The 13482-nt window shown below is 36.0% G+C and overlaps 1 protein-coding gene across 2 annotated transcripts; it reads right to left on the bottom strand.

Annotated features, from left to right (window-relative positions):
• Positions 1–1599: 1599 nt before the first annotated feature.
• Positions 1600–12510, bottom strand: LOC146137022 (transmembrane protein 272-like). Of its 2 annotated transcripts, XM_083395727.1 has the most exons (4): positions 12294–12510; positions 4458–4517; positions 3668–3883; positions 1600–2252 (listed from the first exon to the last, which is right to left on the bottom strand). In XM_083395727.1, exons 1-4 carry the CDS (start codon positions 12481–12483, stop codon positions 1999–2001), a joined length of 720 nt encoding a protein of 239 aa, XP_083251853.1. In that variant the 5' UTR covers positions 12484–12510; the 3' UTR covers positions 1600–1998. The 2 variants fall into 2 exon arrangements, with proteins under 2 accessions (XP_083251853.1, XP_083251854.1); XM_083395728.1 differs by lacking the exons at positions 1600–2252; positions 3668–3883; positions 4458–4517 and adding exons at positions 8849–9374; positions 10457–10672.
• Positions 12511–13482: the final 972 nt, after the last annotated feature.

Genomic DNA, 13482 nt, shown 5'->3' with positions numbered 1-13482 from the left:
TTTTTTGGCCTACAGGCTTTTTGCACAGTTTCTTGGCAGACATTGGCGAAAAAATGCTGTTACTGATTAACTGAGTTACACGCACAGATGTTTATTTACCTGTTCGATTGCTTCGTAGCTGTTCAAAACGACTGTGTGCTGTGGACCTAGTTTCACATACATCACGGGGCCGTATTTCTTGGACCACTCGCTAAATTGAATCTCCGGGTGACCGCCCAAGAACGGAAGGCAACCAAACAAAGGGAAATTGAAGGGGCCCGGCGGTAAATTTGAACGGCGCCGAAAGAAGGCCAGATGTAGAATTAAGCCCGTAATTACCCCGATCAAAACATAGCTAAAATTGATTTGCTCGACAAGTGAGCCAATTAAGGACATTTTGCCACTTTTTAGTTATACTTGATAAACTGGTCACACTATATCCTAAACAATATAAAATATTTTTGTTAAATTCCTTGATCTGACATTTTATCTATGATCTGTTTTAATAATCTATAAATTTGAAATGGACAAAAAGTATAGACTTTAGTGTTGTAGCCTACTTGTTTTAAATAACAGATAACTGTTCAGCAAGTTTAGATGCAAAGAGTTTATACTAAAAGCTCTAATCCAGTAAAGAAATTCAACAATATTTCCTGTCCTGTTCTACAGAAACAGTCATTACCTTTCTTATCGTACTAAACAGCGATTTGATTATTCGAGAGATTCACTGGTGTTTGCTTGGCTACTGCGAACACAATACTGAACGCTCTATTTTAGGGGCGGGCAACATACGGCGCGCGATGCGATTCGCAGACAGTTTCCGGTGTTACATGATAATGTGGCCCGCGGCAACAGTCTGCCGCAGTCCCCCACTACTTGCTTACTACTTTAAATCACAGTGGTTGTTAGTTATTCTTTAGTTCTTTGTTTTGGATAAAATTAGAGGACCCAGCCATGAGATCGAAATAAGAACAACATCAACTATAAATAACACATAGCTTGGAATAAAACCGAAATAGGACTGACACCTATTAGTCCGAATAAGTCATAAACCCGTCGGAATAAAATTCCAAAACCACCCCTAAATGCATCACTAATTCCCCTAATAATTTCAACCCTAACCCGCCAATACCATAAAACAGGGCCAGAAAATCATGTGCCAAAACCGCGGCTCCCTACAAACTAAGGCACCCAAAGTTTGACACTAAAACGGCCGATGCCATACCAATGTCCCCCGATCGTCCGATCGTCCCATACCACCTCCTTACAGTTTCAGGCGTTATTTAGACCTAATTCCAACAGGTTTATTTCCAATATTTTTAAATGTTTCACATCATTCTGAAAGCGTGTTCTAACTTTTTGTTATAACAGACAAACACGTATAGTCTACTATAGTATGTTGCCTATGGTAACGGCCTTGTATATTTCAACAGACCACCGTAGGCTACTATCTCAACTCCACTATATCGAAACTAAAACAAACTGTCATTGCATTTTAAAGCGTATACTGTCAGGTCGCTTATAGTTTTTTTGTACTTTCACATAATTCAGCATAGTTCGCTTTCAATAAAAGAGCTTACAGCGCAGTAAAAACACGTGTTGCCAGTAAGGAGTGCATTGTTGACTGGTTTGCAGTAGAGTTTGGCTACGACTAACGCTGCAGTAAAAGCGAATGCGTTGGGGATTCCCTCGCCAGTTAACGAGCAGGATGCATGGGAAAGGAAATACGCAAAAACGTTTACAGACTTTTTGAATGCGCACGGAAAACAAACACAGTAAATAACAAATACAGACTCTGGCTCCTTTACCTCAACTTACTTAGAATAGTTTATTTGAGTTTGATAGCTACATTAACTTGTTATATTAATATAAAACAACATAAAATCAGTGGATTAGTTGCTAGAAGAAGATCGACTTTAAACACAGCTTATACAGGGTATAGGCCTATATACACATAAGTAAAGCAAATATTATTTTATAGAGGTATAGGGTAAAACATTAAAATAGCCGCGCGACTTCTTAATCCAAGGGTTCTATCGGAATATTTTCATCAACGGGTTTAGGTGCGCTTTCTTTTGCGTCGTTTGATACATTTGCCACGCCTTTGCACAGAAAGCAACAAAGGGTACAACAGCAGCACAGGGCAAGCGCAGCAAATATGTAAGTGCAGGTCATCACCCAGAAAGCGAAGTAGTAGGTCGAGTGGTCGCAATAATTGTCCAGGGTTGGGTTTGACGTTTGGGGTGCGTAGATTCTGTACACCCAGACGTTACCTAAAACAACAAGGTATAATCTCGATAAGGTGCCATTTGCGTTCCCTGAAAGAAAACATTTACACTATTTTTTTGTTTTTGTGTGTTTTTTCCCTCACGACAATTGGTATTCCTAGACTGTCTACCATTCAAATAAGCCTGCTAACCATTCCCAACTTCTGATAAGATCGGGTGCTTTCAATGAAGTAGGCCTACTTAGTTTTTAATCATTAGCCTTTTTCCATTATAAAACGAGTTTTAAAATATGCTTATCTGACTAAAAACCCGTTATAGGAAGAATTGTATATTTGACTGACTCAATCCGTTATCATTGTAGGTCGGGGTCACTGCAGGATCAAGTTTCGAGTGACAAAATTGTGATTTAAAGAGGCCCGTTTATTTCTGACATTTAAATGATAAAACATGTTAGGCGCAAAATACATTTTCTAAGTTTTTAAAACATTTATTACAATGTACCATGGTACACATGTCGCTTTCTCAATTGACTCAAAACAGACTAAAATATACTACACTGTATAGCCAAATGAGCTTGGATATCACAGTACGTGGTTTAAAAAATATACAAAATACAATTGGAAAGCGCCCATTGCTACATGTAGTTTTATTAACAACAAGCATGTTTAAAAAAACCTGATAGTTAGTTTATGCAAGCCAGATCCTTCATAAAAAATAATTGGCGTCATCGATATGGCTCGTAAGCCATAGATTGCCGACCGCTGCTATACGGCACAAGTTTATTGCTTTATTTACTTGTTAATTTTTTAATGCTTGGATATAGTGATTACCTCTAATTTACTTGTTTCAATGGAAAAGTACTTCAGAATTTTAGCTTCAGATCGTCATAATCGAACACGCACTTAGAAACGAGCCACTAAACGGCAGTAGTATAGGTCAGGGGTCGGGAACCTTTTTAGCTAAGGGAGCCATAAAAGCCAAACATTCTTGGTTGTATTTCCAAGAGAGCCATCTAATATTTCTTTAACATCTAGCTATGACTTGCCGGGCCGGAATAACAGTTTCAAAATACAATCGAAACTTTGCGACTATGGGCCTTAAAAAATGAAATATAACGTTAGGAAAGCGGTCGTGGCCGCGTGCATTTTTATTTGAGATTATGCTGAGGAATAATAGCTTAGATTTATCTGCGGGCAATATTCTTTCGTTAAAAGAGCCAAACGGCGTCACAAAAAGAGCCATAAATGGCTCGCGAGCCATAGGTTTCCGACCCCTGGTATAGGTAAACCCGAGCAATTACAAATCTGAAATTATTCTTTGGAGCATAATAGAGTTCAAAATGATACCTACTTCTGTACGGGCTTTGATATTCGTCTAAAGTTTGATCTATTGCATATAAAACGTTTTGTCCCAAGGTCGACATAAAAATCAGTAATTGTACACATAAGGCTCTCTCTAACCTGCGATAAACCAAGCGAAATTGAAGCAGCTGAGAATCCCCGTGTTGGATTTCATTTCAGTGGTGTTTTTTCCGTCCTCATTTTTGTCCTTTCTGCATTTCTTCCGGAGGCTGTCGATTATTGATGCTAATTGAAGAAGAGCTGACACAGAACCTGCTACCACCATCCAAATGGGAATGAACCGTTCCACGGGACAATTGTTTAGATTTAAAGCTCCTGTAAATGAGTAATTATTACCAGTAACATTTAATTTTATATTGTGTTTCATTGATGTAGTACAACATCATACATTCAATACCAGGTAATAAAAATATCAAAACCTATACAGAAGTAGGTAGCATTTTGAACGTTTCGAATAACTCTTTATTCATTTTCAAGAATAAGAGTTATTCGAAAAAAATGATACTTACTTCTGTATGGGCTTTGATATTATTATTACGTCTTAATACAACCTTCAAACATTATGCTCTATTAAATACCAGGTGTTTTGGATAAACGTAATATCGTGTGTTTTATACAAAATACGTCTTTAATATGGTTAAAATGACAAAAGTCACTTTGAAACGTCTAAACGCCATGTAACCATAGGTTATTGAATCATGAATAGCGTGGTAATAATGTAGAATAGGAGAGAACTTTGCCAAATAACAGACACTTGTTATCGGTATACGCTCTGATCCAATAATGTAGGACAACACTGATGGAGGTTTTGTATTTATGTGGTGATTGTAGCACAGAATTAAATATATGGTACACCATGATAAATAAAACTCTAAAAATTAGTTCTCACCCACTACAATCATAGCGACAGGTATTGCCAACAGAATCACATTTCCGATAGTGAAGCCGACTGCAAAAACAAATTTTTTCCATTAAAACATTATCCATGATAACAAGCTGGGATGCGGAGTAGGGAAAGGGAAGTAAAGAAACGATTTTTCAGTTTATTATCTTTTTTTTCAATATTGTCGGTTGATACTAGCGTTTTTTTTGCCACGCTTAACATAATAACAGATAAATATGGATGAGGTTTCTCTAATACTTTTTTTATAATAAACATGTTATACAGAATTAAATCATTAAAACCATTAAGGGTTTGAAGATGCGTTAACACGTTAAATTTGTTAGACTTAAAATATACAACCCTATAGCTTACAAGTAAATCAGTTTCCAAGCACGACAAAAATCGAAAACTAATTTTCGGGAATGTACGACATCTATAGATTAAAACAAAAAAACGTGCCAAATAGGCGCGGTATTTGAACTATGATCCCTTTGCGCCACTCCAGTGTTTCTTGCGCAAACTGATCTCAAATTACAACAGCCTACAGCGCCCACAACAAAGCCCTTCTACCCTGATACTCTCATTTGTACGCACGGCGATTTATCGCGCTGTAAAGAAAACGCTGACCAGTGGGCATATCAAATTTCTAGGTTGGGGTTTATCGTTTTATTATTTTCACTCCTAAAATTAAGCAAGTAATTTGGGACAAAAATATACAGTTTAATATTAAACGTTTCATGTTGCTCTTTGCATTTGTAGAGGACCCAGCGCCGGTATGTGTTATTCACTGTGTTCGTCGTGCGTGGGCTAAAAGTCTGCTAAAGTCGTTCTGGCGTATTTCCTTTCCCTGCATCCTGCTCGTTAACTGGCGAAAAGCGAATTCTACTGAATAATGTGAATGTACACTAAATCTATAAGCGACCTGACAGTATATGCACTTTAAAATGCAATGGCAGTTTGTTAGGTTTCGATATAGTGGAGTTAAGATAGTACGGTGGTCATGTCCACCTGTTGAAATATACACATCTTTTTGACCTTACTTGTGTCTGTGACAATTTTACAGCTGCTTGAAGCGAAATCTTTCTTGGTTTCTGACGTCATCTGCGCTTTTTTGATTTGAGCGATAACGCTGAGATATTTCGGTGGAAGGTCGCCCAAGTTTCCTTGTCCATAAGCAGGAGGCCCGCTTTCTAAGTTTACAGAATCATGTACTGTCGATTTCGAAGCCATTCTTTTATTTACTCGTTTACACCCTTTAACGTTATTGACGCAACTGTATGAAATATAGGTATATATATGTTAATGCAAGATATAGAAAGACCTGAAACGAACAGGATATTAAGTATGCGTAATAATCCTTCCTGAATTGAAAAAATGTCAGTTTTAAATTCATTCTACTCTCAATTTTACTTTAACTATTCCGATCTTCAACATATTCCAGCTATTAAATACATAACGTACAAATTCTTATGCTGCTATGTCGGCCAGAAACTTAGGATCAAACCTCGTGACAGTAAATATGACAAACCTGTCTCGTGACTCGTGACTGTAAAACATGATTCCTTGTCATTTTACTCATATTACATTGCTCTGTGGAAAATTCATTTTCTGCTGTTGGCGTATTTCGCCTAGTCGGCAAAGTGGTATAAATAATTTACTTAACCAGGCAAAACCTACTGATAACACCGACTTCCAGTGTGCTTTGTTAAAAATCATCTTGACCACTCAGGTCTCTTTTCCCAAAGCACCGTAGAAGTAAAACGGCGAACACGAAAAGAGAGTTATGCCGCCAGCGACCGCGCCCTTCACGCATTGTCCAACGAAGCACATAAAAATCCACTGTGAACAATCAGCTGGTTCTCATCACAGTCCGATAAAGCAGTGCTTCTTAAAGTGTTTTAGTTTTGTTCACCCCTAGCATCCGTCTCCAGATTTCATTCACCCTTGTCTCATGATATGATAAAACTATTTTGTCTTTATATAACAGCACAAAATGACTTAGGTTGTTTCGAAGTCAAGTTTTACCATTGCAAATAATCTACAATTTCTCGAGTCCGGAGATATAAAGCTACAAAAGCACAAAACACAGTCACAAAGTTTAGCAAAACAATGGAGTATCATCCATATCTAAAGGTTCACCCTTATTCACCCCTTTTGGTTGGTTAACCACTGCAATAATTTTATTCACCCTGGGGTGAACCATTCACCTGATTAAGAAACACTCCGATAAAGGCACAGGTTTGTTAAATCTGTATAAATGTCTCTTTCCTGAAGGTGATCGCTGTTTGTGACAACATTGGCTCTTAGTTATTATTGCGGACAGAACCATATTTGGACTACCGCATTTTTTTTAACTTTCTATACAGGCTTAACAGTTTTGAAAGAGGACAGTTTGCCACAATGGATTATTCGTCCCATTGTTAACCTTATGATTTAAACTACTAATCTAAACAGGTTATTTACAAGTACATGTACGGATGAAATACCCTAACTAAAAACGTAAAGTATTTACGTTGGTGCGTTGTTTTTACTATTACGTTGTTGTGCTGTTTTTAATACAACTGCTTAGTTATTTTACTGCGTTTACTACCCTGGTCCTAACGTATTACTTGTTCAATATTTTAAGAACAATATTACGAGAACACTATATACGGATCTGTTCATAAGTTTAATGGTGAAGTATCACTGATTATGGCATTAGTATTTACCGAAACGTTTGAAAATAAAGCATGTCGCTTTTAACGTCTATTTGGGCCGTTATTTCCACCATTAATATTACGAGAGTAGACAGAATTTTTTTAGATTTATTAAGCATTTCCTCTGCAGGCAAAGCTTGTTGGAATAATTTATCTCTTCAGAGAAAGAGCCACTTGAATAAATTTTTCCATTATTTGTTATGTTTTAAAATATCTCGCAGTATAACAAGCAGTAATACCAGTTGAAACGCATAGTAGACCTTCTACCCCGATATATGAGCACTCTCGCAGTATATTTCAACAATTGGAAGTCACTTTTATTTCCAATTCTATCGTTTCTAAGCAACAATTTAACAGGCTGTTAATGGAAGTTGGCACGTCCATACCTTAATACAGGGGTTCTTAAACTTTTTTTACCGCGGACCCCTAAAATTTTTTTTGCTTCGCATGGAACGGTGAAGGCAAGCAATTTTTATATATAATGTCATAAATTTACGTCATAATACAAACAGACTTCAGAAATTTGCTGTTCCTGTCCTAAATATGTGAAATAAAAAAAGTCTAAATGTATTCAGTACAAAAGCGTTTTATTTTTAATATAGCCTACTTTTTTTTGAAAAATTGATTGCCTGAATATACGCTTATAGTTAACAAGGCCTTCATGGACCCCCTAAGACTAGTCCACGTACCCCCAAGGGGTCCATGGACCCCAGTTTGAGAACCCCTGCCTTAATGTTTACTAACTGTTATCAAACTGTGAGTTGGCAATGCTTCCCAGCCAGTGGGTCGCGAAGCATTTTTGAATGTTACAGTTTTTTTATTAAACGGATAATTGCAGCATTATGATTACGTAACAATTGTGCAACAACATCACAAATACGTAACAATTAGATGTGTTGTGTCGCAATAACTATTTAAGTAGGCCACGTACGTCAGTAGTAAAGATGCAGGTTTCATGTAACTTTATTTGTCGGTCGTATCTCATTGTAAGTCGTAAAATGAAACTTGCATGAAAAGTTGGTCGCGAACTGAAAAAGGTCGTTGCTAATATCAAAAAATACAAAAACGTAAGCCTAAGGTCTGACAATGTGGAAACAACCTGATGAGTAGGTTGTTTATTATTTTTTGACCTAAAGATTAAAACATTTTGACCTGACAAATTTTAATTTTGACAAATTTTGACCTAAAAATAATTTATTTTGACAAAATTTTGACCTGTTAGAAATAAATTGATTTAAATAACCTAGGCGTCGTTATTCACACGTTTTTATACCGTATATTGGTCTAATGAAGATGTAATACGGTTAAATGACTTTGAACATAAATCAAAACTAATTTTTTTGATAAAATTAAACGATAAATTTTAAAAAATGAACGACAAATTTCAAAAAGCTGACTATAGTTTTTTCTTTAATTTTGTAGACGATTTATGTGCATTTTTATTTGATTTTGACTTGAAAAAATTTGACAAATTTTGACCTAACTTGTAAATTTTGACAAAATTTTGACTTTTTTTGACAAGTCAAAAAATAATCGCCCTACTAATGAGTAAATATGAGTAAAATTAAATTGCGTTTTAAATGGTAGCCTACTTACAAGACGAAAATTAAACTTTAAACGAAATAGTTATGATATTGACCGGTGCTTTTTAACAACGCCAAGAGCAATGAGTTAAAACATGTTATATTCTTTTAAAGAGAAAACTGCAATGGTACAGTGGTCGAATTCCCCTTTGACATCGCCTACCAAAAGCTCCAGACATAAACGAAAGGAATAGGTTCCTCGACATAGAAACGCGAAGTAGCGACAAATTTCAAATTTAGTTTTGTTAATTTTATAGGTATCCAATAATATACTATTCCATAATGTTCATTTTTTGTAAAATCGCAAATATATTCCAACAACCCAAAGGTTTAAGAGAGATATCACAAGCAAGATAAAGTTCCACTTGATCGACAGCCTATTACAAATTACTGATCCAAAGGTTTCGCTGACAGATTTTCATCCACGGGAGATATGTCCGCCAAATCCTTTGCTGCTGCAGCTGAGCCAACGCCTTTACACAGAAAGCAACAAAGGGTACAACAGCAGCACAGGGCAAGCGCAGCAAATATGTAAGTGCAGGTCATCACCCAGAAAGCGAAGTAGTAGGTCGAGTGGTCGCAATAATTGTCCAGGGTTGGGTTGGACGTTTGGGGTGCGTAGATTCTGTACACCCAGACGTTACCTAAAACAACAAGGTATATTCTCTATAAGCATTTCATCATGAAAGTCAAATGCTTTAATTGAATTGCGCAACCAGTTAAGTTGCATATACATTTAAACTTTTTTTAAATTAACGATGGCGTAAGCGTTTGAGGATAATAAAAACATTTACGTTTAGGACTACTGTTGTTGTATTTATTTATATCCCTTCTGCGACAATATAGCGTACAAAAATGTGACCATCTTACATGAAATATGCTGAAGTTCGCGGCTAAGGAGGTGAATCATTCATATAATACTATAAGTTCCAAATACAGATTAAGAAAGATGGGCCCTTTGCCCTTTAGTTGTTCCATATCCAGGCAGCCACGACGGCCTTACAAGGCTGCATTAAACAGCACCTTATAATAGATAAATTGGTTGTAACATGCAATTTTTATAAGTTGGCAAGTTTTCATGATGATTGAAATCGTTTCAACAACGCACAACTTATTTTGTAAGAAAATCAATTTAAATAATATTGTTTATTAGGTTTGGGACGTTTTTGTTTTAACGAAACGCCAATTTGTGTTTTCTCATTTTTTCTTATTATACACATTATCTGATAAATCTCCTTTTATAACAATACGAGGAATGTGGCGCAAACCATTTAGCATTGTATAAAAGAAGCGAAGAGCTTATATTTGCGTATTATGCCTACTCCGCGTAGCATTAATTCATTACTACAATTACATTAAAAAGCAGTGCTTCCCAGCCAGTGGGTCGCGAAGCATTTCTAAATGTTATATTTTCTATTAGTTCGGGAAATTTATTGTATTATCATTACGAAACATTTATGCAACAATATCACAAATACGTAACAATCAGATGTGTCGTGTCGCAATAACTATTTCATTACGTACGCCAGTAGTAAAGATGCAGGTTTTATGTAACTTTATTCGTTTGGTCATATCTTATGGTGGGTCGCTCAGTAAAACTTGCATTAAAAGTGGCTCGCGGACTTAAAAATGTTGAGAAGCACTGGATTAAAGTTTTCAGCCTTGAAAAAATCGTAAAAATTATTTCAATTCCTCTGGTGTTAGAATTATAAAACAAAACTGAAACCTGCAATAAACCAAGCAAAGTTGAAGCAACTCAAGATGCCGGTGTGTGGTTTCAACTGATTGGCTGTTTTGTCTTCTTCCTCTTCCTTATTCCCGCACTTCTTTCGGATGTTGTCGATGATTGATGCCAGTTGAATAAGAGCGGACACGGAACCCGCCACCACCATCCAAATAGGAACGAAGCGTTCCACCGGACAATTGTTTAAATTCAAAGCCCCTAGAAAGAAGCAAATATTTAGCAGTGTTGTCAACAATACATTTTAAAATGACTTAAGTCCCAGTTAAGTCATTTGTAAAATAACTTAAGTCCAAGTCAAGTCTTTTCAAAAAAAATAACAAGTCAAGTCCCAGTCAAGTCATAATTAGAGCAGGTCAACTTCAAGTCACGTCCTTGTCGTAAAAAAAATAATACGATAAACTATTTTAATCTTAAAACTCGTACGATTATGAGAAATAACTAAAAAATAAAAAAAAACGTAACATGTAGCAAGCCAATTGTTTATGTGCAAAAATTTGAATAAATAGCTCAATTTAAAAAGACTTATAGAAAACATTTCATTTCAACTCAAGTCATTTGCCCAAAAGACTTAAGTCAAGTTAAGTCATTTTGCCTAAATTACTTAAATCAAGTTAATTTATTTGAAAACAGTGACTTAAGGGCACTTAAGTCAAGACAAATCATTACAACACTCATAATTAGTATATGCTAAATGTCAGTGTAGCAAACATTTAGTTTTCCAGGAACCTATTAATCCAACCTGGGTAACGTACGACCAACGGCCCGACGATTTAATCTAGCCGTTGCCTCATAATGCTTAGAATTTCAACAATACAAACCCTTTACGTTTCTATGTTAACTTAAGAATGCAATATTAAAAATTAAATTTTGACAACAGGGGCCCTTAAATACTTTTTGACGTAAAATCCCTTCTATAGTTGCTTGTCAAACTGTGTGTTACTTTTTAAACATTTTGAAAGGTAATGGGCTACAAAAACAATAACTTGAAAGGTAAAGATATGTTCTGCGTTGCTATTTAATAAACATATAAAAGATATTAAAAACGTTTATTTTTTTAAAAAGCCACAAGGAATTTAAAACTATATTGTCTAAATTAAAACTAGAACATGAAGTGCCTCATACCTACTGCAATCATGGCGACAGGAATGACCAACAAGACAGCATTGGCGATCGTAAAACAAACTGCGGGGACAAAAATAGATTATTTATGGACATTTGACAGGTATTAGTTAACACATTTAATTCTGGGGCGAAATATTTACTTATGCTTCGTGTAAAGATTAGCTAATAATAATGAGGAATGTTGACCTCTTTTTTTGAAAGTAGCAATGGTTTTGAAATTGTTTTCATTTTGTTTTTAGTGTTATTTTAACTCTTAAAGCATAAGTGTGTTTAAAATGTCTTGATTTTTAAATGAACTTGTATCCTGATTCCCAACAGCATATACACAATGGCCACGAGGAACACTTGTTGCAGAGCACTGTTCTGTCATTCCACTGCAGTGCTTCTCAACCGGGGTGTCGCGGCACCCTTGGGAGCCATTTCTAATGCTCAAGGGTGTCGAGAGATATTTGTGAATCTTGAAGAATCTGATTTTTGCTCAACTTTACAACTTTCCGTGTAAGATTAGAGTGGAATAAATCTAATTGAAACTTCCTACGTTGTGTAGAGTTAATGTGTATTGTTCCAGCTCCGTTTATTGTGAAATTCTATAGTAATTTACGTACGGAAGAATCTTGTAGGGATGCCGCAATGTGTTTATTATTGCTGAGGAACTGCAAGCCATAAGTTGTTGATAACCACTGTTTTATCGCCTTACTTGTGTCTGTGACAATTTTGCAGCTGCTCGACGCGAAATCTTTCTTTGTTTCTGACGTCATCTGCGCTTTTTTGATCTGAGCGATAACGCTGAGATATTTCGGTGGAAGGTCGCCCAAGTTTCCTTGTCCATAAGCAGGAGGCCCGCTTTCTAAGTTTACAGAATCATGTTCTGTCAGTTTTGAAGACATCGTGATTCGTAACTTCGCTACTTTTTACAGAAGACCTTTTAAGGTAAAGTAACATTTTAACAAATATATATATTTGAGAAGAAAATTAGTGCAGTTCTGAGCAAAACGGTTTAAAAAACTTTTTTAAGAAACAAAAAGTGTGACTTTTAGAAACCGTGGACAACGCTATAGTTGGACCTTTAGGAACCCCGATACGCTACAAATGAAAATATTGACTAAATAATCACAAAAAAACAAAAGAAAACAAGAAATTAAATTTATTAATACCAACAATAGATTTTCTGATAAACAGAAGGCCCACAAAACCACTGAGAAAACAAGAGTTTATTCACGATTTTATTTGGGTGCGCATGATCATTTTAAAAAAGACTTCACAAAGTTACGTCTTAAAGCAATTAATCTTAAAAAATGTGTTGTTGTTGAGCAAATTCGCGCGAATATGCAGCTGAAACCCAGCATGTTTTAAATTGGCCATTTAAAGTTATTTAATGCATGAAAAGTGATTTAAACTGAAAAAATACCAACATAAAAGTTTAACAAATATAACAGAAATTGTCCTTTGTAAACCCAGTAAGTCACGCGGTGCAACGTCCCATTAGTAAACTGTTGCTACCAAGCATAGTAATACAAATCAAAAAACAGCTCCTCTGGTAATTTTAATTCTTTACCAACGTTTCGGCAACCTATGCAAGTCGCCTTCGTCGGGGTGAATAACACTGAACGTTCGTTCGTAGTACGGGGAGCTGTTTTTTGATTTGTATGCAATTAGTAGGCATAGTTTTTTGGGCATGATAAATAAAAAAGTTCGCAAAAGCACAATAAAATTGTGTTTACATAGTTAAACCAATTCGGATGTTCAATGCCTGCGCTGGTGGACCTATGAATGATGCTAAAATAACCCAAAATTAAACTCTTCGCTACACCGGTTTTAAATAAAGCAACAATTGTACGGTACGGCTGTCACGCAACTTGTATAAACAAAATAGCCCGCGGCCCACT

The sequence above is a fragment of the Ascidiella aspersa genome, chromosome 8, assembly GCF_963924565.1.
Source record: "Ascidiella aspersa chromosome 8, kaAscAspe10.2, whole genome shotgun sequence".
In the NCBI taxonomy this organism is placed as follows: domain Eukaryota; kingdom Metazoa; phylum Chordata; class Ascidiacea; order Phlebobranchia; family Ascidiidae; genus Ascidiella; species Ascidiella aspersa.
This window is presented reverse-complemented; position numbering and strand designations above follow the sequence as displayed.

Coding starts and splice junctions, on each gene's coding strand:
- LOC146137022 (XM_083395727.1), bottom strand. CDS start 12,483: ATGTCTTCAAAACTGACAGAACATGATTCTGTAAACTTAGAAAGCGGG. Junction 4,518..12,293: donor CAAAATTGTCACAGACACAA/GTAAGGCGATAA, acceptor TTGTTTTTGCAG/TCGGCTTCACTATCGGAAAT. Junction 2,253..3,667: donor TTTCGCTTGGTTTATCGCAG/GTTAGAGAGAGC, acceptor TTGTTGTTTTAG/GTAACGTCTGGGTGTACAGA.